This window comes from Plectropomus leopardus, chromosome 12 (genome assembly GCF_008729295.1).
Source record: "Plectropomus leopardus isolate mb chromosome 12, YSFRI_Pleo_2.0, whole genome shotgun sequence".
Taxonomy (NCBI): Eukaryota; Metazoa; Chordata; class Actinopteri; order Perciformes; family Serranidae; genus Plectropomus; species Plectropomus leopardus.
The window spans coordinates 10,047,161-10,073,522 of record NC_056474.1 but is presented as its reverse complement, the minus strand read 5'-3'; the positions used below and the strand labels follow the sequence as shown (position 1 = coordinate 10,073,522).

The 26,362-nt window shown below is 38.5% G+C and overlaps 2 protein-coding genes across 3 annotated transcripts; one reads left to right on the top strand and one right to left on the bottom strand.

Annotated features, from left to right (window-relative positions):
- Positions 1 to 145: 145 nt before the first annotated feature.
- c12h1orf35 (chromosome 12 C1orf35 homolog) lies at positions 146 to 4,365 on the top strand. Its single transcript, XM_042497295.1, has 8 exons — positions 146 to 317; positions 1,305 to 1,455; positions 1,545 to 1,590; positions 1,675 to 1,757; positions 2,127 to 2,199; positions 2,406 to 2,485; positions 2,607 to 2,729; positions 3,686 to 4,365. The coding sequence occupies exons 1-8, from the start codon at positions 221 to 223 to the stop codon at positions 3,939 to 3,941; spliced, it is 909 nt and encodes a 302-aa protein (XP_042353229.1). The 5' UTR covers positions 146 to 220; the 3' UTR covers positions 3,942 to 4,365.
- A 2,809-nt stretch (positions 4,366 to 7,174) lies between these two features.
- On the bottom strand, positions 7,175 to 13,385 carry arf1 (ADP-ribosylation factor 1). Of its 2 annotated transcripts, none has more exons than XM_042497299.1 (5): positions 13,298 to 13,385; positions 10,893 to 11,088; positions 10,684 to 10,794; positions 9,241 to 9,365; positions 7,175 to 8,658 (listed from the first exon to the last, which is right to left on the bottom strand). In XM_042497299.1, the coding sequence occupies exons 2-5, from the start codon at positions 11,038 to 11,040 to the stop codon at positions 8,500 to 8,502; spliced, it is 543 nt and encodes a 180-aa protein (XP_042353233.1). In that variant the 5' UTR covers positions 11,041 to 11,088; positions 13,298 to 13,385; the 3' UTR covers positions 7,175 to 8,499. The 2 variants fall into 2 exon arrangements, with proteins under 2 accessions (XP_042353233.1, XP_042353234.1); XM_042497300.1 differs by having other exon boundaries at positions 13,294 to 13,356.
- Between the last annotated feature and the right edge of the window lie 12,977 nt (positions 13,386 to 26,362).

Genomic DNA, 26,362 nt, shown 5'->3' with positions numbered 1-26,362 from the left:
TTCCCTTTTGTGCTCTGCAGATCTTTCAGGCAAAAACTGGAAAAATTACAACGAGTTTCGAGGGTCGAAGTAAACAATACCACGAGGAAACACGTTGTTCCGAAATACACGAGGAATTTAAACTAACCACAAAACTACCCGGATGAGAAGGCCTTCTCAGTCGCGCTGCTAATTTGCTAGGCTAACGGGACACCTCTTCTTCACTACCAAGGTATTCACAATGTTTGGTTCCTCGAGATCTGGAGGGGTCCGAGGAGGCCAAGACCAGTTCAACTGGGACGATGTGAAAGTGGATAAACACAGAGAAAATTATCTCGGTAAGTCTTTCGAGGAAAACTAGCAGGCACGTTAGCGCTAACCAGAGACGTTGCTGTTTGCCAACTTGCAACCAACAGAGCAAGTCTTTTAAATCCCACTTTAATAAACTCTACAGCCAGTGACCCAGTGCTCCACAAGCTGCAAATTTCCATTACCTTTTGTCGTAGAGTCCCTCATTACACAGTATCGGGCTGTTCGGTCCTGTTTGTCTGTCTGCACTCAGCAGGTCCCGGTTTTCATTGCCCCCTCTCTGAGCACGCACACGTAGCCACTCTGCTATCTGAGCCCGCACCGCTGGCAGCAGGTCAGATGGCCAAACAAGACCTACGCAGCCCCCACCACATCTGTGACAGAAAAACATGCAATTGACGTACACAACATGATGAGTACATGTCATTTTTTGGGGACATGCACTCACGTAAATACATGATATGGATACATTATAAGGCTTGTTGTCACCACAGATCATACCGCAGAGTTGTTGTTTTAAAGTATGACGAGATCAACAGGTGATTTTGGGGCGAGGATGCGACCCACGATGTGTAGTTTCCAAAGTGAGAAAAATATTTTTATATATAGTTATCTCACGTCAATAGGCATAAACAAATACAAAAAATACAAAGGCTGTGTGAGCAAGAAAAGTAAGCAAACAAGCAAACATGGATCAATAAGCAACACTAAAATAAGCAACGCAAATCAAGCAAAAACGCCTTCACTTTAGTTGTTACATTAAAGATAAATATTGCCCCAAAACAGAATCTAATTTGTTTTTTATGTGACTTTTAAATAGTCAAATCAGCATCTACAAGCATTGACATCATTGTAAAACTGCAATGGTTAGTCAGCCTACACCAATAATTGGTGACTGTTTTGATGATTGTCTGCTGTTCAGCATAAAGAGAGCCAGGTTTTAAAAAAACACACATAAAGAAACTAAGAAGAAACATCTTTCTCAACTGCTTTTAATTCTCCCATCTTGTTTCTAGGGAACTCTTTGATGGCTCCAGTAGGACGATGGCAAAAAGGCAAAGATCTGTCATGGTACGCAAAAGACAAAAAAAGCGGTGCAGCTTTGTCCAAAGAGGATGAACTTGCTGCTGTCAAGGCTGCAGAGCACGAGGCGCTGATGGCTGCCCTGTATGTACATCTTCCTATAATAGAAATGGTTGAAAAAAGTAAGTGTGGGTCAACAAAATTAATCAGTTTTTTTCCCGTTCTCCATCTAGAGGGCACAAGAATATAAAGAGGCAGCCAACTGGCCTCACCAAAGAGGTATGTCACTTTGTTTGGTACTCAGAAGCTCTTTGAAGAACTTGCCTTTTTTTTTAATCTAAATTTTCCCAATTTTAATTCCAGGACCTTGCAGATGTTTGCAGGAGGGAAGAAGCCGATGGTGAAGAGAGAGATGTGGACCGGGTCTCTGGCTTAGGGAGCTCTGGGTGATTTTTTTTTTTTCCTTCAGAACATTTTCAGTTTTGGGAGATAACAGCAAAGCAACAACATAAAGTCAGTTTACAATGGCAATGTTTGTGGCAAAGGAAAAAGTGCAATAGACTGTAAAAATACAGAATTTTCAGAAATGTGCATCCATCATATGAAAGTTTGTGTTCATTAAGGTCCTATTTTATAAGATTTTTGGGCAAATGACATTGTAAGGAAAAATGGCAATATCTGTCTCTGCCTTTCACTATGTTCTTTTTTTGTGCTGTTAAAACTCATTATAATGTTCCTCTTGACATTCAAGTGATGTTAAAAGAGGCTTTTATCTGAATGCACTCTGATTCTACAGTGCTTGTTTCCATTTACAGTGCAGGGTCAAGGAAAATGGCTCTCTCCCAGAAGGAAAAGGAGGCAGCTAAAATGGGCTTGTCTGTTTTTACGGTAAGTTGATTTTCTTGCTGCGACTCAACATTTTAAGATGCAAGTGTTTAGGATGTAAAGCAGTTTGATGGGACAGAAAAACACATCTTTTGAGTATCTTTAGCGAGTATTGAAGAGACTTTAGGAGGTAAGATTTTAAGAAGAGAGAGTTTTTGTCATTGGCTTTAAAACTGGATATAAATATCAGTAAAATGCTTTATTTGCAGCACCAAAAGACAGAAGGTCGTGCAGAAACTTCAACAGCGAAGAAATCTCAGAGTGTCGAAAAAGAGGATACGGAACAGCGGTGAGAATATACTGTATATATGATAGATAACAGAACACCTAAAACACACAAGTAGCACAAAACATTTGTGACCCTGCATCTGGTTTCCCATGCTTACTTTGATCATTTTTTTACTCTGTAGGCATGAGAGCAAAAAGAAAAAGAAAGAAAAAAAGAGCAAAAAGGAGAAAAAGAAGAAAGAAAAAAAGAAGAAGAGGCAAAGAAGAGACTCGTCCTCCTCGAGGTCAGACGATGACAGAAAGAGGTTGGTTGATTTCTGCATATAGATTTTTTGGTCACTATCCATCACCTATTGCCTGAGGGTGGACAAAATAACAGGAACAGGAACAGGAACACTACAAAGTACGTCTTAGAGGAATACTTTATCCACAAAATAACTATTTTTTAATCCTGCTGTGTCGCCTTGAATTTGTGAATAAACTTTTTCTTGCATCTTGCTATCAGGAAAGGAACAGATCTTTTTATTGGTTGATTGGGAATTGTTTTAAACCACAGTAAAACTATATCAAAACATCTGTTTAGAGACCTTCACGCTCCTTATGGAGTATAACCCAAGTCCCATTTATCCGGTTAAATGATCTGTACTTCTGCATTTTCACTCAAAAATCCTTAGTATTGGAGTCTGGCTTTGAAGAGCATATATACGTTTCATTTTCAGATGTAATTTAGCACAGGCGTTACAAAGGCTGCAATATTAAGTGACATTGTATTTTATTTTGTTAGCTCACATTTCACATTTGCTCATGTTAGTGTGCCCACCTCTTGTACAGCAGCCAGATTTACAAACATACAGATTTTGAGACAAAAGCTTTCCCCTGCCAGCACTAGAGGGCACTAAGGTACTGTCCTAAAAAATATTCTTGAAGTATTGCCTTTAAAATCTGGGTTGCGTGTCTCAGAAGACCTTACGTTTATCCTGTAACTCAGTTGTATAGGACAGGGGTGGAGACATAATAATGCAATTTATTTGCTCAAGAGAGAAATCCTAATATAACAAACAGTTAACAGCAGTGCACAAATTTAATGGTATCAGTTGTAAAACATAAAGACAATTGTCAACACCAGTTATATTATACTACGGCTGTCATTGGTTTTCTGTGGATGTCACTGTCCGGCAGCTACTTTTTTTTCAGCCTCACAACATCTTACCCGATCCACCCAGATCCAATCATCGATTGTTTGTTTCCTTTTACTCCTCAGACAGAGAAAGGACCACCATCATCATAATCCATCATACCATAGTCAGAGTGGAGCCAGACCCCATGACAGCTATTCAAGGGGGGGGGCAAAGGCCGAGCGACAGCCTTCCTACCCCCATCATCGACAGCAGCGGCACGACACAGACTCTTCTGATGGGGGGTCTCCTGTCCTCCGTAACCCTGTCAGCCACAAGACGGCCCCTGCTGGTGCCACACAAAGCCACAGGCGGCGCCACGACACAGACTCGGACGACTAATGTCCTACCCGCTCCACCCTCCAATTCAAAGACACAGAACGCTCTGCAGCAGCTTGACTGGCCCTTAAGACCTCATTTACCAACATGGCAACGCCAACTGTGGATGGAGACAGGTTGATTTGTCTGACTCACAAGCTTTGGCCTCGTGTTTTAACTTCATCACCCAATAAGTTGGTCAGTTGGTCATGGAACACTGGTGTGTTAGTTAGTTGTTTTTTATTTTATTTTGTGACTAAACCACCAAAAATCACATTTTCTATATTGTTAAAGATTTGATTTTTTTTGGTTTTTTTCCCTGAAAAATAAAATGCAAGATAAATGTTCTGCCAAGCAAACACAATGATCTTTTGTTCCTATGTTTGGCTCTGGTAGCTGTTGCTGTTTGGGAAATCTTAAGAGAATAAACTAAAAAGCAGAAAAAAAATATGTATCTTGTCTTTTCTTGTGTGCCGCAGGATTTTCCTACTTTCCTGACACTCAACAGCTTAAGTAAAGGATCGTAAATTGACATCGACTGCGTTATTCTTCATATTAGGGCGTTTCTAGGATTTGTGGATATTGGGGGACTTAGCTCAGACCTCTATAGGGGGGTCCAGGAAGATCTTTCCCCAGGAGATTTATTGCTGTATAAGCTCTATTTTGATGCTTTAATGCACTCCGGCACCTTATTTACCCTGAAAACCTTTTTCTCCTTTCTAGAATAACCATAGAATTTGATTTCAAAGGTGTCAGTAGTTAGTTATCATTACTGAGTAAAAACAATACTCTACAACTGCTATCATTAAAAATCAACTAAAAAATCAGCAATGAGCAACTGCAGAGGAAAAGATCCACTAATTTAGAAGAAATTAATAATACAAGTACAAAAAAATTACCTGAAAATACGAAATAAAACAGTAAAAAAAAAAAAAATAAATAAGGAAGTGACCTGGGAAAAGTGCTCAGAAAGTTTGAATAATTCTGTTGCATAATTTAAAATAAATAAATATGGTTATATATATAGTTTTCTGGACATTTTTCCCTAGCCTTTTGAAAAAAAAAGTTTTTTGTAAAGTTGTGCACTGCCTTCTTCCCCATGTTTTTGAAAGAATTCAAACCAAATTCCGCTCAGGGTTCAAAGGTTAAATACTTAAGAAAGGCATCTGAATGCAGCAGGAGGAAAGTGATTTCAATCCCAGTTTCAAAGGGTTAAACAGCATTACAGATAAAATATTTATCAAAATGGGACATTCCAGCTGTCTCTTTTAAAATTAAGCCTGTGTTTGAAAAAAGTGTTTTTTTAAAATGTTTTTCACAATTTTTTTTCCAAAGATGCTCCTTGACGCCTTTTTCATCCTTGTACATCCACACCATCCCACTGTGCCTCTTGCACTACTCAGCAGCTCCGCTCTTTTTATTTTCTCAATCATGCCAGCGCTCCTTAATCTCCTCACCGTTCTAGGTTCAGCTCCCTGACTGGTGCGATACCATTGGAATGCTCTCCACTGGTCATAATAGAGTGTAGTGTTTGCATTTGCCTTGAATTGGTCTGAAAGAGGGTATTCTGCTGGCTGGCACCTGGAGGTGCACTAAAAAAGAGCAAGGCATTCATAAAGAAGAGTGCAAAAAACCAGGCTGGTCCTTTTATATGGCCGAGTACCGTTAGACTGCCACACACAAACCAAGCTGACAGAACAGCAGGAGAGGAGGCCACACAAAGCAGCCCAATGAGGGACCTGGGACGCCGACTCCCTCCCCTTCCACCACCACCATACTCTCCTGCAATGTTTTATAGGCTTGGCTGCATTAACCATAGCAGCCTAATCAACCTGCAAGAATGCTGTCCTAGATTGCCACCCCAACACAATGTGAAACAGGGTGTGCTCTCCACATTACTGCTTTAACCCAAACACGGGGTGGTTTACATCACCTTGGGACATCACATTTCTCCCTGGGTCAAAGGGTGACGGCCCCAACAGGTTGCTACGACACTAGAATTTTGGGTTTGTTGTTAAATTTTAGCATTGTTGCCTGAAATGTCTTACTATACTCTTTGGGCTGCAACTAATACTTTTTAAAAGTATTATCAGTTAACCTATTTTTTGACCCTTTAAAACCTGGAGCGACATCACTTTCCTTGTGCTTTAAGACACGTTGAACCCTGAACAAATTTGTGTGATTTCTTTCAAAAACATGGGCAAAAAGACAATGAGCACTTTGGTAATAAAGGTTTTACATATTGTAAAATAACAGCCATAGACTGTCTATGGTAATAGCCTATCTACAGTGTTGTGTACTGTAAATTAAATAACTTTTTGTGTGTGTTTCATGAATAGGCCAAATTATCTTTGCCTATAATTTGTAGTATTAATTTAATTAATTAATTAATTTTTTTGTGTAAATCAAAGTTTGTTTTTGTTTTTTTTTTTTACAAATATGCCAACTTATCTCTACCAATATGACATTGAAATATTTAATATATGTTTTCAGAAATATTTTAAGTTTTGATTTATTTTTTGTAAGGTCTTGTTTTTCAACAATACAAATACTAGTTTACAAAATTTGATCCTGAGGACACGAGTTGTCAGTGTACTATCAAAAGACAATCATAGTGGTTGGAAAAACTCCTAAAAATGGATTTCTTCTTATTGGTATTATTTTCATGATATATTACTAGATTCTGTCTGGGTCATAGTTCTTATTATATAGTATATTGCTTACTTGAATCAACAACAAAGTGAGAAATCAATGAAAAGTTAATGCCTTTGGCCTTGACATGAGCGCTTATATTGGAGACAATGAAATGGCACAGGACCTTGACTTCAGAATAAGGGTCAAACATCTGACCTTGAAATTTTCATGTAGATAAATAACCTCAGAAAAAATTGCCACATTGTCAGTACTATGCCTAGTACAATTCATTTAGCTGGACACCAAAACAAAATAAAAGTCTCTCTCAGTCCTACATCGGTGAGGTAAGTGAGGTCTTCACTGGAGAAAAAATATAACAATATAATATTTTCTGAGTGATAAATGACTAAAGCGTTAAATTTGTTGAGATTTTTTTTTTAACCTGACTCATCATTCCGCCACTACTGTACACATACATAAAAAGTATGAAGTTTATGTGTGCATATAAGTAGCAAAGTTGCAAATTTAGCAGTATGGAGTACGGAGAAAAGCTACATTATGCACCTCAACATTCAGCCGTTTTATTGCATAGAGTGTGAAAATGAAAATCAGTTGCAGAAACATTTTTTTAATCCAGTCACTTTAATTACAGTGCCATTTCCTCACAAAACAAAAGCTTTACATAAAAAAGACAAACCTAGGAAGAGATTAAACACGGTGTTCAAATATTTAGGTTATAAATCAAAAACAATAATGCCTGATGCACCCACTAGACATGTTCAGAGCAGTAAAGAAACACCCACACCTCTTAGAAAAGAAGCTTGAAAACAAAAGGCAACGTGTCTTGGATAAGAAGGCATGTGCATGGCTTCCTGTTTACCCCAAGCACAGTGTGCTGCAAAGGAAGAAATACTGGCACTACGTTAAACATGTAGCTGAAACTGATTTTGTATTGCCATCGAAACACCATTTCCCAATTCGTTAATTGAATAAAAAGGTTTGACCTGCTAGAGCCTTTAGTGAGAGTTGGGCCACTGTAGTGTGCAACTCCCTTAGTTACAAATGCCTAGCCAGGTACACAAAACACGTTACTAATAGGGCTGTTGAAATAAGTACTCAGTGATGTGAACACCTGCATGTCCTCAAAGACCAGCACATCACATCATGCACTTCTGCTAACAAGTATATTGCAAAGGCAGCACATAATAAACCTGAGACTCAGAAATACAAAAAACCTAATGCTGACTCAACAGACTGTCTTTCAAACAACCATAAAGCAAATGGATGTGAGATCGTTGCAGCATTTCTCAATTTAAACCAACATACTGTATCACAAAGGCTGGTAAGTGTTCACAGACAGGAAACTTGGACAAAGTGATGTCTCTACAGAGTACACGTAATCAATGCCAATGTTTACTAAAATGGTCATTTGGGGGCCTGGTACACATAGTCGCTGGCTAAAGTAACCATAGTAGCTGCAAGTAGTGCATCAGTGTTTGATTCAGTTTTTTGAATATTAAAAGTCTCTCATGGGTCATTCCCTACAGTACATCAGGCCAAATAATAACATGTTATCAGATTGAGGTCCTGGGCAAACGTGCTGTTAAATTCTTATTCTTTGCCTCCCTTTTCTTATTCAATGCACACATGGCTGCCCAACAGCCAGACAGAGACATAACCACGGTAGGATCTGTAAGAGTGCAATAAAGCTGCCCCGTTACCAAGTATATTTACAGTTACATAAAATACAATAATAAAACCCGACAGCTTTACAAGAAAAGATCACCCCCACCTCTGGCCTGTGTGTTTGTGACAACAACAGCTGAGGTGAGGGCAGCTTCCAGTACTTCTTTTTTGGAGAGGATAACTCAGTTTTGCAACACCTTCAGAGTAGAGAGCAAGGTCAGAGACTGGGTGGAGGAGATCAGTTGTGGATAGCTGTTGATTATTAATGGCCCTTGAGCTGACTGGATAACCAATCCAGTCCTTCGTAGAGGCCATCCCCTGAGGTGGCACAGGTCGCCTGGATGTACCAGGTTTTGTTGCGGAAGTTATGAAGACCCAACTTGTCTGTGAGGTCTGCTGCATTCATTGCATTTGGAAGGTCCTACAAAAAAACAGTGAGCAAACATTAGAAGCCCACCCTGTGAATATGATGGGAAAGACCTGCAGGAAACTGGTTAAGATACAGTACTGTGCAAAAGTCACCAAAGATTTTCACCATATTTCTCAGTCCCTTTATTAAGATACAAACAAAGAATACAGGACTGAAGTCAATATTTAGTGGGAAACATGGAATTGTAGAACCATAACAAGAGATTACTTAATCAATCAATATTGGGCTTTGGACATGTCTTGAATGCAACCTGGTGTAAATAGACCAGAAGATTAATATTGTAAATCTCATATTGTCTTTCTGCGAGACTTCAACACATGCTAAGTAGAAAGTGAGATAACACTAAAGAGTTGAAACTTTAGTCTGCTTAAGTTGTTTTATTCTGAAATATTTGCTCTGTTAATACTGTTCACATATTTCCTGTATGTTCTGATTGTATTTCAGTAAAGAGACCATATAAAAATAAATATATATGGTCATTATAGCCTTGCTGAAAAGTTTAAGGTGGCCTAAGCCTTTGCACAGTACTGTATACACCTGATTATATCAAACATTTTTACAAGTATGACTTACTTGTTTGTTGGCTAACACTAATATCACGCAGTCACGCAACTCGTCCTCTGACACCATTCTATTGAGCTCTTCACGAGCCTCCGCAATTCGCTCTCTGTCGTTGCTGTCCACAACAAAGATGAGACCTGGAACAAGAGCAAATTGGGAACAAATGAGTGTGCGTTTATGATGTGTTTTTTATCTTTTAAATAAAATGTGGAAATGTAATGAATATTATTAAAAAGCACATTTCAAAGTGACCGATTTAGAGGGGACTTATTATACATATCCTTATTTTCTGTCCTTAATATTGTGTTACAGTGTTGGATGTTCATATTAAATGTGGGGAAAGTCTCTATGAGGTAAATGTATGTAGAAGTAATCTCCGTGAGCAAAAACCTCAGGCTTTAGACCGTTCTGAATACTGTTTCAGCGTTTTGCAGACTGAAATTAAACCGTGCTGTTTGGTCAGGAGATACAGTGACTTGAACAGTGGTGAGTACGACAAAGCATACGTAATACATGTTTATTGGTTAAATTATGAGTAGAGGAAAAACCCGCCAGCCACTAAGCTAATTTACACAATGTAAAATGCCATAGGCGTATGCTAAAAATGTCAGTATCTTATTTCCAATTATCTATGTGTTGCTTTTATCTTTTCTGGCCAAAAGCAAAAAAAGAAAAAAGCAAAAAAAAAAAAAAAAAAAAAAAAAGGTCGCTCTATTAAATGAGCATATAATATCAGCTCATATTAATCTCCTGCCCCTAAATTGAATCTAAATCGTATTGTGGCAGACTTTGTGATATCGGCTAATATTGTATCCTTGTCCAGAGTATCTTTAAAATATTGACTCCTGATCAAACCAACGATTTAAACCCCTATTATTATCGATTTTTGGTTAAATGAATTATGTATTGACACATCAGCAAAAAATCCATTATTGTGCATCCCTACTCTGGCTATAAGCTTACGTCAGCTCATGATGGATTGTATTTATATGGTCTTCTGCTCCACAAACGCAACTTCAAGTGTTAAAATAGCTTACACTACTTCTGTTTCAGACCACATATTCCTGCTGGCACACGTCTGGTTTTGAAGACTTTGGTTTCTAAACTTTGATTGGTAATTTTTTTAAAAGATACAAAGTGCCACTATTCGTCCTAACAGTCATCCCGCCAGTCACAATGACGATGCAGAGACACAAGAAACGGAAGATCCGGGAACACTGACCAATCAGAGGAGACTGGGCTTGCTTAGAGAACGATACTTTAGCGAGCCCTCAGACACAAGGTGAACACAGGTGCTCCAGCACAGACAGTATGATGAAAATAAAGCCGTTAAAGCATGAAAACACGTTGTAGTAAACACCCAAATTACAAGTATGAACCTAAAAATGAGCAATGTAGCTCCTCTTTAAAGCCACCAAATACCCGGAACCATTTTTTTCACATAGCTTAACATACCCTGTGTGTTCTGGAAGTAATGACGCCACAGCGGTCGAATTTTGTCTTGACCGCCGACGTCCCATACTGTAAAACTGATATTCTTGTACTCTACTGTCTCCACATTAAAGCCTGAAAGAAAAACAAAAGAAAACAAACGTTAAGTCCTCATTCAATAGAAATAAGGCCACATGACTCAAACAAACATTATTTTAAAATGTTTGACTAACCTATTGTGGGAATGGTCGTCACAATCTCTCCAAGTTTCAGCTTGTACAAAATAGTTGTCTTTCCAGCAGCATCCAGACCCACCATGAGGATCCTCATCTCCTTCTTCCCAAACAAACTACTAAAGAGCTGTGAAAAAACACCTCCCATAGCAGCTGGTGATTGGAACCTACTTTGGCAAAAATAAAAAATAAAAGCCTGAGGAGAAAGAACAGATCAAGTGTTAAAATTACAGAAAGCATGAAAGACCAAGGCTGATATTCAATTAGACTTTGGATCAACAATTTTTAAAACTTAAAAGAATTTTTAAAGGAAAATGCCAAACATAACCTAGTCCCAGATTCACTGCTCACATTTTTCTTGTGTGATATTTAACAAAATCACTTGGGGTTGACGGTCATGCAGAACAAGCTATTTAAAGACACGCCCTTGGCTTGACTATTTTCTGACATTTTACAGATCAAATATCAGTGGTGTGATGTAATGAAGTAAAAAGACTTTTCTACAGAGTACTGAAGTATTTTTTGGGAGTAGCTGTACCTCATTTGAGTTTTTATTTTTCTGTCAACTTTAATATTTACTCCACTACATTAACAAAGTAAAATGTATACTTTTAATCAACAGCATTTCCATTAAAATCTTAATAACTAACAACAAAATACGGAGGGTGAGGGGGCGGGACGGACAGAAAATGAAGAAATGGCAGGGAAGAAAAAAAATCCTTTAAATTGTAATATGGGTGTCTGTCATACATAAGGTGGTGTATATGAAATACATTTTATACTTTTTATTCTCAAATTCTGACCGCTTGTTTTCCTAAATTATTAACAACATTTACTACTGCTTTTACTTTCAATACTTGAGTAGATTTAATGAGCCAAACTTCCTTTTAATACTTAAGCTGTGGTGGACAAAAGTCATGGAGTAAGAGAGCACATATCCTTCCAGAAAAAATACTTTAGTTGACATCATAGTCATCTATTAGAATACTGCTTGAGTAAAAGTCTTAAAATATCTGATATTTACTGTACTTAAGTATTGAAAGTAATTTTTAATTTTATGAAAAGTATTGAAAGCAAAAGTAAATGCTGGTAATTAAAAGCAAGAGGTCATAATCTGAGAATTATGCAGTTTACTTCTTCATAAAACCACCTTGGAAATGGATCATGTAATAAACTCTAAGTCAGACGAGGCATTTATCACAGCTGAAAAAATTAAAAGAGCAAAAGCCAGTTTTTCCTTCTCTTCATTTACTTCATTTGTTCTTCCGTCTGTCCCTCCCTCTCCCCTTCTCTATTTTGTAGTAAGTAAGTAGAAAGTTTAGTGCACATGTAGTGGAGTAAAAGTATTAATTTAATTTTGTAAATGTAGTGGAGTAATAGTGAAAGTTGGCAGAAATATAAAAATAAAGTACAGATACCTCCAAAAATAGCTACTTAAGTACTGTAACGAAGTAAAAATACTAAGTAACATACCAGTACTGATTATTAACATGGAATACTCGTTCCACAGAGATAAAGCGAATACTTGCTCTTTTTCTACCGACAGAAAATACACGGATATAACTATTTAACGCACATACACAGAAAAAAGGCAAAAGAAGAAAATGGGACTGTACAACACATTTAAGACCTGCTGTTCGGACAGTGAAACCGGAAATTAAACATCCCATTGCCCAGTTTGGCATTTGTTTCAGATATATGTAATTAAAATATATATATTGTATTACACGACAATGCGCGTCGGATAATTAAAGTGGGAAATGTCGTGGCAATTTGAGAAGGATTGCAAAAGTACTTGGTTGTGACTGAAGCGTTAACGCAGTGCTTAAGTCACAAACCAGTTAGCCTTTGGTAGCAATTAGCCGTCGTTCCGCACAATTAAATATATTTTAATCCCTAGCTAGATTTAAGACAGACATTTTCGCGTATAATGCCCAAGATGGCTCACGAGCGTACTTTAAGATTTTATTTGCCAATGTGTTATGCTCAAAGTTACCCTACAAACCGACGTAAACAAACAACAACAACGTTAGCTTGCTATGGGGCAATGCTAATAGTCGTCGAACCGGTTCGGATTTTCGACAATATTTTGAAAAAAATACTCTATTAAGGTTCTGATGTCAATAGTTCGCGTTAACATGATACAACTGATACGTGGACACGACTGAGGCAATATATGAATCACAGGGAAAAGTCAGATTAGTTGATTTACTGAAGTTAGCCGACTAAGCACAGTAGGTAAAGTTAGCTCTTAGCAGCCAGTCACATTTTTTCAGTCGGCGTCATCATATCGAAACGGCTGTCACAAAGACAGTTTCGCTTGAAAACACATGACTTTTTATATGACTAGATTCAGCGAAAACAGCGATGAATTTGCTGAATTAAAGTATTTCTTACGCACTTACACAGCTGATATGTCTCCTTCCTTCTTCAAGGCGTTTCCTTCCTCAGCAAAATGGCGACAGTCTGACACGTCAGAAGTTCCGCTCTGGAAAACTTCCGTGATCATCAGGCTGAGAGACGTCGCCCCCTGCGGCCGAGGGGAGAACTACACGCACAGCTGATATTGTTTAATGACGTTGTTTAACCCTTTCACGCATGAATTAGTCAAGTTTTTGCTTTGTTTTGTTTTGTTTTCCGGAGTGTTTATATTCCACATTAGGCACGAAGAAAGATTGTACCTTTCTGCTTGCATTCAGCATTACAGTGTTCAACTGAGGCCCATGAAAACATTGAAATACATTATGTGGAGCTTTAAAAATATATTGAAAATGCTGTTAAACTAATGTGTTTACATATTTTAATGATACTTATATAATAATAATAATGATCTATTCCTAATATTAATATTATTATTATACACCTTTCTTCTTCTTTTTTTTACCCCCCCTCTCTTTATATTTATATATATATAAATAAAGGTATCATATTAGGCTGTCTTTCTGCAAAGCTGTAACATTAACCCTTTACATCCTGAGAAAATAGGCTTCATGTCTTTAAAAACATGGGAAGAAGGCGGTGAGCAACTTCAGAGGAAAAGAACCCACAATTTGAATGAAATTAGTGATACAAGTTCAGCTGAAAATTTGTACAAAAAAGTAAAACAAAAATATAAATATATTGCCAAAATATTGTTTTTAAAAACTGCTAGTAACAAAGTTGCAGTAATAGTCTTAATTTGAGTTGAAATATAGTCAGCGATACGCTGTTTAGTGGACAGATAATTAATCGTAATTTCCTCCTTACATAAAATCAGTACTTGGACATTTGAACAACTGTATTACTCCTTAGATGTAACCAAATGTTATTTACCTGCAAAGGGTCCCCTGCTCTGGAAATTGGCAAGATACTCCTGAGCTTCCAAACATTTCTTGCATTGTGTCGGCCATCTTGGTTTAGAGAGATTTGTTATGCACTTACAACACCTGGCCAGTAGGTGACAGTGTGTGGCATGATGCACCTGGGTCAAATGTAATGGCTTTATAGCATTAAAACCCATATAAATATATAAGAGAATGGCTTTGACATGGCTGCAGTGACCACCATGTGTGAGAGGGTTAATCTTGGATTAATATCACATAGTTACCTTACTTTAACCCTCACAGTTAGCTATTATAAACACGGACTGTATTTGTAGGTGTATATGATAGCAATAAAATTCTGATTCTAGTTTTGTTTTATGGCCTACACAGAAGGACGGTTTGTTATTTATTGATGTAGCTATTTGTCAAGAATTACAGAATAAACTCTCTTCACATTTTTAATAACTGTAGAACAGTAAATGAATTATTAATGACACTAAACTGTAATCATACTCAATAATATTTGAGTACACTCCTATTATACATTTTATATAATAATAATTATCCACTGCCCTTATGCTTGAAATATGCTGCTCATGCTTTTTCATGTGTCATTTTCTTAAACTGTAGTTTGATTGCTTATATTTAGTACTTACTTTTTATACTTTTTTATTCTTTTGTTTGTGTACTTCAGGGATACTCAACTTTTTTTTTAACTTTTGCAAAATGACAGGAGGCCAGGGGTCAGTCGCAGCAGCCCCATGCATGTACAAGGGACATTAGGGGCTTAGCTAGGACCTCTGTTCACTCGTACTTTTATGATAAATAAGCTCTATTTTGATATTATACAAAAAAGAAAAAAGATTGCTTTAAATTAAGGTTGGATGCTGGCAACTACAGTTGCCAGTATAGTTTACCATAATGTTATGGGAATTTCTTTTTATAGTGCATGGTTTAACAATAAATGAATGAATGACAGACATACTGACTGACTGACTGAATAAATAAATAAATAAATAAATAAATCAATAAAACTTTAACTCAAGGTCCAGATAGTGGATTTATCCCAAAGCTTTCAGCTGCATGTTATGACCCTCATTTGACACAGAGAGTGAAGAAGTATTCTTATTTTTTTTTTAAACTTAATTAATAAATAAATGTCAGCATATACAATTAGAATTGAGTTGTGTCATCCATCATTCATCATCTGCTTATAGATCAGTCAGGAATGCTTCACAGCAGATGTTATTGTTGTCTTGCTTAATAAAGTATAGTGTATTATAAGCTATGTTTTTATTTGTATGTTCCTTATCAATTTTAAATTGGGTAATATAAAATAAAGTGTGACTGGTAAGAGTAGGTATAGTATTATTCAACTTTTTGAACAAATATTATAATGTAGTGCAAATATTGTAATTTGTTTAAGGCTAAACAATCATGCAAAGACATGTAGTCTGTCTAGCTTTACTGTTTAAATTAATTTAAAATTTCAGAGGTATATGTATTCAAACGCTACTTCCACTTCCAGTTCATCCAGGACCAAGTCATTAAAGAGAAGTCTAACTATGTTATTGTTGGGCCAGTTGAATTTTAACCATGCAGGGTCAACTATGCCTGCTACCCCCAGCAGAGGGGGCAGCAGGAGGGTAGAAGGGCAGGAGAGAGCAGCAGGGGGAGAAAAGGGTCTATAGTCGGTGATGGACCACACAGTGAACGCTCATAATGCTGTCTCACTCTGCAACCATAATTTGTGGTTTTGCCCTGCCAAATGCCTGAAAGATTGCTCTCAGCATATTTCTACACCTACTGCTGTCTTTTGTGTGTGTGTGTGCGTGTGTGGAAGGTGTTTACAGACTAGCAATTGTTTAGATTCTTGTAGATTCGCATGGTTAACTCAATATCAATGTGACAATCAGACATAGAAATGTTTAAAGTCATGATTAAACATTACAAAGCCCTCAGCAAACTACAACACTTCCACTCTTCATCTTGTTTTTCTTCTGCGGGTATTATTTGAACCCAAAGAACTTTGTTTTTTAAACAATCAGGGAAGTATTTCTTAAGAGAGTATAATGCCAAAAATTATACTACAAATTGTTTCTATTTTAGACAACATGTAGATTTGTGCCAATCCCTAAACAAGAAAAAGGTTAATTAACCAAAGGTTTGATAAAGGGACACGTATTTTCAGGGTGAAAGCAACTTCTGATACGTGCCAATTTTGGTAAGTGTCAAGGCTTAATTTAAACAGCTCGCTCCTTTTTGATAGTGTAAAATTCTGCAACGATACATTTTCAAAATCAACCCAAAATAACGAAAAACACAGTTATTCCTCAGGCAAGACAGTACCTCAGTTCTAAAAAAGGTCACAAAACAGTGGTATGGCAATACTGAAGGTGTTGTGTTCATTTGTGTTTACAACATCATATTTAGTGAAGTGCAGTACTAACAAGTTTGACAAGTTACATTTGCACAACAAAGCCTCACACTGCCCACTGGACTATAATTTGGACTATCTGAAACATTTTCTAAAATAGTGATATCTAACGCAACACCAAGATGTTCTTATCATCTTAAAAACATGGCGAGCAAAACCTGTTATCCTGCAAATGTTTTTCCATTTAGATTGCAAGAGTAGCCTATCAGCTGGACCAATATGAACCACCGTACCACTCAAATTACAGAAAAAACAAACAAAGATAGACAACCCAGAACGAGGGCTTCCACTCTACACTGTTCTGTAATTCTTCCATTCAAAATACAACGTAACAACAAAAATGGGCTTAAAAATAAAACAAAACAGGCACTATAGTGTTGCTTGATTTGGTACTCCTCCATATATCTGGGGAAAAAAATCAAACCTTTTTCCTCTTTTGCAAAGAGTCAAAACACAGGTGCAGGTGTTAAGGTGTGACAACAGACATCAGTGCAAACACATGCAATGAAACTGTCAAAATATTTTATAGCTCCTATATTTTCTGCTGCAGCCAATTCATATATGTGGGCTGAGATAATCCCTTTGCTGAAATATTACACCTGCAGGCTAAAAAACCTCATCGTCTTTAACATTTTAATTCAACTGAAAGGCAGAAATAACGTTCAAAGATCAATCTCAGGATGTAAGACTGTCTCCAGTAACAGCTATACTCACTTTTTTATTTTCCGAGGATTTTAATAAAAATTTCAAAAAGCAGATGCTATTGTGTTGACATTATCATAATATGCATTTCTAACGTACCATGCGGTGAGCCAAAGGTACAACAAAGATCCTTGTGCTAAATCCACCTTTCCATGCTCCACAGGAAAACACAGCGGTAATATCCATTTTGAAGGGCTCTCCTCCTTCCTCCCTTTTCGGCTTCATATCACACCAGTTACTGACAGTTGTGATGTGTGGACAGAGGACTAGAAATAGGACAGTAGGGGGTGTATAAATCAGCCCCTCAAAGCACACACACAAACACACAAACAAATTCTGATGCCCTGCATGTGAAAATGCTTCAACTGTTTTTTGCACGCATGCACGTGTGCACTTTCTTTGTTCTTTTAAAAATCCCTTCTTTATTTGTCTCAAACTTGTTCCCAGAACAACTATCTCAACCTGGCTGCAGAAGGGACAGCTGCAGAGGACACAAAGTAGAGCCTTTTCTGCAGGTTATAAGATATACAGGAAATGGGCTTTTGGTACATTTCTAGGCAATATATGTGGACTATATCATCACCTGAGAGGTGAGTAAGTCACACCCAAATCAATGTACATTTTTGGCTGATGAGGCAGAGAGTGAGGCTTGTCTGCAGTTTGTGAATGGAAAAGGGCTGCCAAGGAGCCAAACAGGCATCCCAGTAGGAACTAAGGATCTCAGTAGGGGCCTTACTCCCCTCTGACACGAGGCCTTGCGAGGATAAAAACGCTGGGAACGCTGATCTGGTGTGTGTGTGTGTGTGTGTGTGTGTGTGTGTGTGTGTGTGTGTGTGAGAGACAGAGGGAGAGAATGTGTGTGTGAGACGTGTTATCTGCAGTTTTGTGTGCCTTCAAATTCTCAAATATGAATTATTTAAAGAGGTTATTTTTGGATTTCCAGTTTGTGTGTATGGTGTGTAGTTTCAATAATCATAATAACGATGATAAAAGAAGCACATTATGAAATGGCCCACGGGCAACCAATAGACCGCTGTGTGAATCGTACAAAGGAGCTGGTTTGGTCTAAGCAATGCGGGAACTCGGATGGACAGGCATGGGATGCCTCCCTCTGCGTCTCATGTACTGGATTATAGGTCGGGCAAAATCCCAAAGGAGGTGTGAAGCAGGAAACAAACCAAACATTATTACAACGACCAGCATCGTTGCCATGAGAGGATCCATGCTGGCTTCATCCATTGGCAACAAGCACCACTGGGCACCCTACCCCACGCCTCTCACAGTAGGGGGCGCTACAGAGAGAGACAGGCCGGGGCAAAAGGATAAATGTGCACCAGTGTCGGCTGCCAATCACCTTTGTATGGTGATTGTCAGCAGCCTGAAAAGGTCGTTAAGGGGATTTACATAACATTTTGCACTCCGCCCCGGGTACATGCGGAAATATTTGATTCCATATTGAGTCATTACCGCATGAAGATTGTTCTCATGCATTTTGACAGCATGGTTTTTGGAAACAAAGGCAATGAGGTGATCAAGTTGAATGGCAACGAAGAGTATGAAATGCATATTAAACCATATATTCGGGCAACAAACTTACAATAAAAGAAAGTTTGTAAAGCATGCAAATGTGTAATTTTTTTTGCCTCAATAAAATTTTCCAAAAACCTGCACATTTCTTCATCCTTTATGCTATAAAATTGATCTTTAACCTTGTTTTGATTTAAATTTGGGCTAATTGTGGCAACATATGTGATGCAAATATTGGTTTTCGGTTTCACCGTGACCTTTTCACTTCTCCAACCACAACTGGTCGAGTATATGTGGGAGCCTTTAGTGTTGATGGGAGATGTTTTGGGACATCCGTGACAGATGGTTGAGACAAGCTCTTCAAGGACGCACTTCCTCAGAAAGGACACGGGGGCCTCTGGCGTGGGACGGGGGTGTAACAAGAATGGGAATTGCTGGCTTGCAGGAAGTGGGTATACTGGCAAGGTGTTTGGGTACACGTCGAACGCGACGTCCATGCCAGGGAACTGGATTTCCTGGTAAAGGATGACTTGGCTGGACGTGAGGTGCATGGTCCATTTTTTCAAATTCTCAGCACCGTTCAAATGACCTACATTTAACAGGACATTTTGCCACTTTCTATGAACTCAAACGACATTTCGACTGGGGTAATATTTGAGGATATGTCTGCTGCTTTCTCTTTGAAACTTCCTTCAAGCATCCACATGGGTTATGACGAGCCATTGCAAGATGAAACAACAGTGAGGATAAAAGTATTTCTTTGAAAGACTTTTTTGTTTCCCTCAGTGGGTTGGTTTGAAGTTGATTCATGTTTGCTATGTATACAGATTTTTAAGGGTTGTCCCACCCCTGTTCCCTGTTTTAAATCCAGCTATATCCCATCGAGGAGGCATCAAAGATTAAAGTGTGAACCTGTTGCACCCTGGGGTAGATAATTGGGTGGAATGCTCAGCATGTTGAAGCAGGGCCTCAAGGACCAACCAGCACCAACCAAAACCTGTGGCATCAAAACCAACCAGGTAGGTGTCCAGATCTGGCATATGGGAGTTTTTACTTTTAATGTTGATGCCAAATGATTTGTAATACTGTTTCATCTTATTTTGCCAACATTCAGGCGCCCGGGACATTGACAGGCTGATTGTAAGTGGCCCTTTGGGCCCTTTATAGAGTCCTCAAGGTGACAGGCCTGAGATACTCCCAAGGTGGTCCAGGCATGGTGTTTTTTATTGCGACTGACAACTGATCTTTTTTGGTTATGTAAGCCCTTCAAAGATAATCCTTAAATGACTGAATAATGCATTCAGAGGCATTTTGAACATTGCATACAGGTGAGCGCATACAGGTCAAAAAACATAATGATAATTTCGATATCTGATAATTCCACATTAATGTTGTGATGTTTGGTGTACTCAAAATATTTTAATATAAATGCTGAACATGTAAGCCATGTTATCAACCAATCATTTTGTTGGTCATTGTTTTGATAGGGAGGGCTTCTTTGTGTGTATTTGGTTTGTGTGTTGCTCGACGGCGCACCTGTCTGCCTTGAGGCTAGAAAGACTACAGCCTCTCATTTCTGGCTGGAACTCGTGCGGTAATGCATTAGAGGGCTTGTCATTGTACTTTATTGAAGACCTCTGACAAGCTATTTGACACCTTGACAGGGTCAGAGGTGTCAACCTGCTCAGACTGACAGAGAGATGGACACATAGGACACATAAGGGCACAGGCGAATAAGGTTGCTGTCCAACTCAGTTTCAGGTTGTAGCCATGGAGCACTTTGCTTCTCTGTCAATACATCTTGGATGTAGTCATGCTTGATACAAAGACAGAAAATAGGTTAAACGTAGATCACTATTTGGCATAAACCATATTTAACCGCAAAGTAGAAAACAAATTTTTCCCATCACTTGTATTGCTATTTATCAGTAAAGAGTGAGTTGTGAGTGTTGGGAGATACTGGCTGTAGAGATGTCTGCCTTCTCTCTCTTGGTTTGTGGTACCCAAAGCAGCTTCATATTGTAAATACTTTATTACTACAGACCAAAACACATCAACCATATTACTGTGCAGAAGGAAGCATGCATCTCACCTAGCAACACTGAGCTAGCTAAAATCATGGCCCAGCTGAGGCGACTGCTATTAATGTTTACATCTTGTGCTGCCACAAGCACAAGCCTCTCATCCATATGTAGAAGCATGCTTCCTTTTGCACAGTGATACAATTGTTGGGTGTAGTTTGTTAGAAAAAAAATAGCTCCTACATTGAACTGTTCACAGAAAGGTCTGTGGATTATCTTGAGTAACTGGGTTGTGATTTCTGGAAAGAGCCATTACTGCTGAGTTTTTCAAGTGTGTTTTTTAGCACCACAAGTCCAGTTCCACTGTGTAAGAGCCAAGGTAGACATCTCTACAGCCAATATCTCCAACACTCAAAAACTCACACCAAAACAATCTAGAATGATAAAAGGCAGGACAGGTAAGATGAAAAATATATATTTTTGATTCTGGGGTGACTGTCCCTTTAACTAATCTTTGCATAGATTATTTAATATTTTCTATATGATGTCATTGTGTTTGGTTTATACTGAAGGCAGAAAGAAAAACAGTGTACAGCTATTATACATTTATGACAGGATCAAAACCTGAAAGGGCCACAAGGTGAATGGATAATGGCAGTTGAATGTATGTTTTACATGTTTTACATGCACTTTGTGCTTTTTCACATCAAATATGAAAATGTATATGCAGTGAACAAACTGGAAATGGTTAAGAATCCGAATAAAGGGATAATAAGCAAATAATGTCACAATAATTTAAAATGTTGTGGGTAAACTCACATGTATAGATGTTTAGAACTATGGGCTTGTAAGAGCCACAAAATGGCAAACAATTTAGCTGAAAGTGCACAGGATGGAAATAATGGCACAATGAATTCTAAAGTCTCAAATCCTTGTTAAGACCCTCCATCTTTCAAACTAAACTGGATCACACCAAGAATCTCCTATCCCTTTATCCTGTTTAGATCCTCTAATCCCTCAGCCATTTTCCATTCTTTCTCTTTTTCCCATTTCAAATGGCAACTGTTTGGTTGTCCGGCATTGGAACGTTGAGAATTCGTCCTCTCAGTGAAAGGAAAGTAACTATATTGAAGAAAGGAAGAACAGCTTGACAGAGCCAAGAATGCTACGGATCTCTTTAAGTCCCATAATGAGATGTTTTCTCTGCTCGGAGCTTGTATTGACATGGAGACTAATGATTTCCACAAAGTAATAGATTGAGAGAGTAATGCGCAGGGGTGGGAAAGACAACACAAAGTGATTTAAGTCGTAGAGTAGCCAAGATGCTCAGTGCCTCTCTTTGTATGGGATGTGAAGAGCCTTAATGACATCACTTCTCTGGAGCAGACACACGCAGAAACAGGATTGCAGAGTTTGCATGTACCTTCACAGCGAATGCTGAACGAATTGACTATAAATTTCTATCTTGATCACTACATAATAAACTTAAAAAAGTGGTAGATTTTGGGGGGTAGCAGAGGACAGGTACCCTCAGTATTTAGAACATGTGCATTTATCCGCCCCAATAAAAACAGGAAAGTATCAGAGGACTATTATTCTGAATTTAAAGACATTTTCCCCATGAATTAATTCAGAAAACAAATTGGTGCATAAAAATTCACCAGAATGCATGAAAGTTAGTGTTAAATGCTCAAAATTTTCTGGTGGAGGACCTCCAAACCCCCCATTTCATATGTGTCCCCCCAAATGTTGAGAAGAAACCTACGGCTACATTCGCTCAAGAACTGCCAAAGATTAAAAAATGACAGGACTTGTACGAAACACTCCTGCGGTTCGGACCTTCCAATTAGGTACTAATGTTATCTATATTAACCCTTCGCCCCTTCCCTGACTTAGCTTTATTGAGGGAAGGACGAGGGGGTTGGGGCTGCCTCAATAAAAACAGCACTAAAAAGCAATTACAGTGCTGTGAAGAATGGGACTTGTCAGTAATTTGCTGTCTAAAACCGAGGAGATTGCAGGTCTGGGGCCGATTGGAATTCTGAGCCTGGAGTGCAGTGTGGGAAAAGCAGTGGGAAGGCAAGCACCACCCTTTGTGAGGTAATTACTGGAACTACCAGAGGCCAGCGCCAGTCCCTGCTAATGATAACCCCGCTCCTCTCCCCTGCTAGACACCTTGTAATTGATACACCCAATCTCACTCACTTAGGACATGTCCACATGATGCGGATGAATTTGGACATGTATCACTTTAGTCACTAAGAATTAGGGATTGAAGTGTTTTTCAGTCGCTGAGAATCAGGGCTGTCAGACGAATGAGTTTTTAAATCGCAATTAAATCGCAGCATTTCTATAGTTAATCATGACTAGTCGCATTTTTCAGTTACATTAATTTGCATCGCAAAACAGAAGTCTGTATTAACAAGGTGAAGCAACTCTTACCAGATTGTCTTGGTTAGGAATCAAATGACAGCAAAAAAACTGCATGGGACTAGCATAAATTGGGAATGTCTGTAAAGAAGAGAGTCATTGGTATACATAGGATCCATTTTCATTCAGATTCATGATTCATGAGGTCAGAGGTCAAGGGGCCCCTGTGAAATGACCATGCCATTTTTACATCACCAAAATTTAGCCCAACGTTGAAACATTATTTCACTCCCTTCCCAAGAAGCTGGCATGACATGGTTGGTACCACTGGATGCCTTACATAGTTTCATATGTATCATCACTGCAGCTTTAAAACTCAGTCCAGTACAGCCTCCTAAAGACGGAAATATTGGCCGGTGGTTAATGCAATTAAAACAAAGTTAGCAAAATTAAATGCAAACCTTCATCGCATCACAATTAATGCATTAACCCTGACAGCAGCAATAAGAATTTTAAAAAAAGGTTAATGCACTTGAGAATCTACGAAAACAACAGCAGCTCAGAATGGATATGCCGAACACTGGCTCAAGATAGGCCCATTTGTGTTTTAACATCAGCCATCATAGTCCTCCTTCACGCTTGCCTCACAGGAGAGGTTTCAGTTCATTGCAATCTACAACCTCACCACTAGTTGCCACTAAAGCCCACACACTAGACCCTCAAATGTAATTTTTCCAAATTTAAAATGAGGGGCCAATACATCAAAATCTCACCTAGGGCCCTAACAGGTCTGAGGCAGGCCCTGTTTTTTGGCAACTGAAACTTTCTTGTAAGTTTATAATAACATTAAATCAGGCACATATAAACATACACAATATAATTCCCAATAGCAGCAAGCAACATTCACTGTTTGACCAGTAAGGAAACAATTTTTGTCTTTTCATGGTTATCATGTGCCCACTGTCGATATGAAGTCACCACCACAGAGATGAGAATATTACTGAAACTGCATACATGCTCATCCTACCTGCTGAACCACTTGGAGCTACAGGGAGGTGAAAAGGGGACTAATGAGTGATCATGTCTGCCTCCTCCTCCCAACTACAACCCAAACCCGCATTGATCTGGAGGATGACCCCTTGTCAACCTCCAGGCACGACACCCTGCACCACCACCACCACCACCACCACCAGACCACATCTTACAGCAGCATACCTGAACACAGAGGGCTCCCCTGAAAAACTCTTCTTCAAACTGAAGAGTCAGAGCAGTCAGTGTGGTAATCAAACACATGTGCGTGCAAACACACACCTGTAGACCATGGAGTGCATTAGTATGTCGGCCCCCCTCCCCCTCCTTGTTATCTCCCCCAGTTTGACTAATGTTCTTTTGTAAGTACAGAGGTGGCAAAATTCTTTTGTCGGCTTCAACAATACAAACAGGCACTTCAAAAGGGGATAAAGCTGCTTTACAGGTGCCACATCTCTTCTGATGATGGCTGCCCTCTTTAGAAATCTTGCAGATAACCCATCATCCTCATTCATGGCAGGTGACATGCTTCACACGTTCCCCTCCCTGGCTGTAAAAGAGAAAATGTAATGCCATGATTGCTACAGATGTTACAATGCTTTAACACAGCCGCTAGAGAAAGATTTGTTTTGTAACAGTGCATATAGAGTTATCTATAGATTGTTTCGTCTGTGTACTGTTTATCCAAAAGTGGCAAAAAAAGTGATTAGTGTTGTGTGATAAACAACACATTGGTGGATCTTAAGTTAGAATTTAGTGGCTGAAGTGTTGGATGAAGGTGTGAGCGCTCTCAGGATCTATTTATTTAGAAAATAGAAGTGAGAATATCACTTACAAGCTATATAAAAACAAGACTAATAATGCAAAATAAAATCATTTTAAGGAGATTAGTTTGCATTATCACATGCATCAGTTTCTTAAATTAACCATGGCAGTACACCAAGACATTTTTTCATGCAATATCCATATGACAAAATTAATTCTGCTACAATTTTGGAAATCTGAGAAGCTCATTTGAAATGTGTTTTAAGGAATTCGTAAATGTTGTTCATCTGGAGAAAATAAGATTCCCACTGTCAAACAGGAATAATCTTTTTTAGAAAATCCAGCAACTGGTCATTAAACTGATTGGAAAACTGAAGTGAATGGTTAATGGTCTGACAGGTTAACTGTAGCCTATCATTGTGTCATATGTCAATAACCTGCAACTCATGTGATAAATATGTTACCACCAGTGTCCTGTTGTTTTTTTTTTGTCCAGTTGTTTGTTTGTTGGTTTTCTCTGCATGCAGTTTTTTGTTATGTTTTGTTGTTGTTGTAGTTTGTGCAATTCCAGTTTAAAAGAAAAGTATTCTTATACTGCTCGACAAAATTAATAAACAGATGATGTTTTAAAAAAATCTTCCATTCTGGAAGGTCCAATGTGATAAATGTGTTAAAGACATGGACTGAGTCCAAGGCGGTGATCTTATTCCAGACAGAAGCACACATAGACATGAAAAGGCTGGCTTCAAAGTCAGTTACATAATGAAATGCCCACACATTGCAGTTCTCTTCTGTTACTCAGTTTTGGCCCATCACCTTTGATGACCTATAAACAAGAAGAGCTTTGAGAATCACATTCTTTAAAGCTACAGCCTGTGCTCAAAAAAATGTCTCAGGTCAAAGTGTTGAACATTAGAGCAGCAGCTCCGTAAAGAGGAGTTTTAATGCCAAAATATGATATATCAAACTTCTGCATGCAGATAAAACCTCAAATTGAACACATTCATATCCCAGCTTGCACTTCTCTCAGTGATTTTCATGTTCATAACATCAAAAGGCCCCAGAACGAGTGAAACAGAAAGCTGGCTGTAACCAAAGTGTGACTTCTGTGGGAGTATTTGCATCATTTGAGTGTGGGCCTTTGCACCACTCTACTGTATATATGTCGCTCCGCTCTGCCCCACAACAACACGGCTTTATTGAAATGCATGCAGTGGTCCCTTGTGAATGTCAGGGTGAAACTCAGGACATAAAATAAAAAGAGGACACTGATTGCAATTAGGCCCATTGTCTCCCATTTATATGGTTATTGGGTGG

Bases quoted from the DNA above. Each gene is read 5' to 3' on its own strand.
- c12h1orf35 (XM_042497295.1), top strand. From the start codon at position 221: ATGTTTGGTTCCTCGAGATCTGGAGGGGTCCGAGGAGGCCAAGACCAG. The intron at 1,456-1,544 runs GTATGTACATCT...TTCTCCATCTAG, and splicing joins GAGGCGCTGATGGCTGCCCT to AGGGCACAAGAATATAAAGA. The intron at 1,758-2,126 runs GTGATTTTTTTT...TTCCATTTACAG, and splicing joins TCTGGCTTAGGGAGCTCTGG to TGCAGGGTCAAGGAAAATGG.
- arf1 (XM_042497299.1), bottom strand. From the start codon at position 11,040: ATGGGAGGTGTTTTTTCACAGCTCTTTAGTAGTTTGTTTGGGAAGAAG. The intron at 10,795-10,892 runs GTTAGTCAAACA...TTTTTCTTTCAG, and splicing joins GACGACCATTCCCACAATAG to GCTTTAATGTGGAGACAGTA. The intron at 8,659-9,240 runs GTAAGTCATACT...GTTTTTTTGTAG, and splicing joins TAGTGTTAGCCAACAAACAA to GACCTTCCAAATGCAATGAA.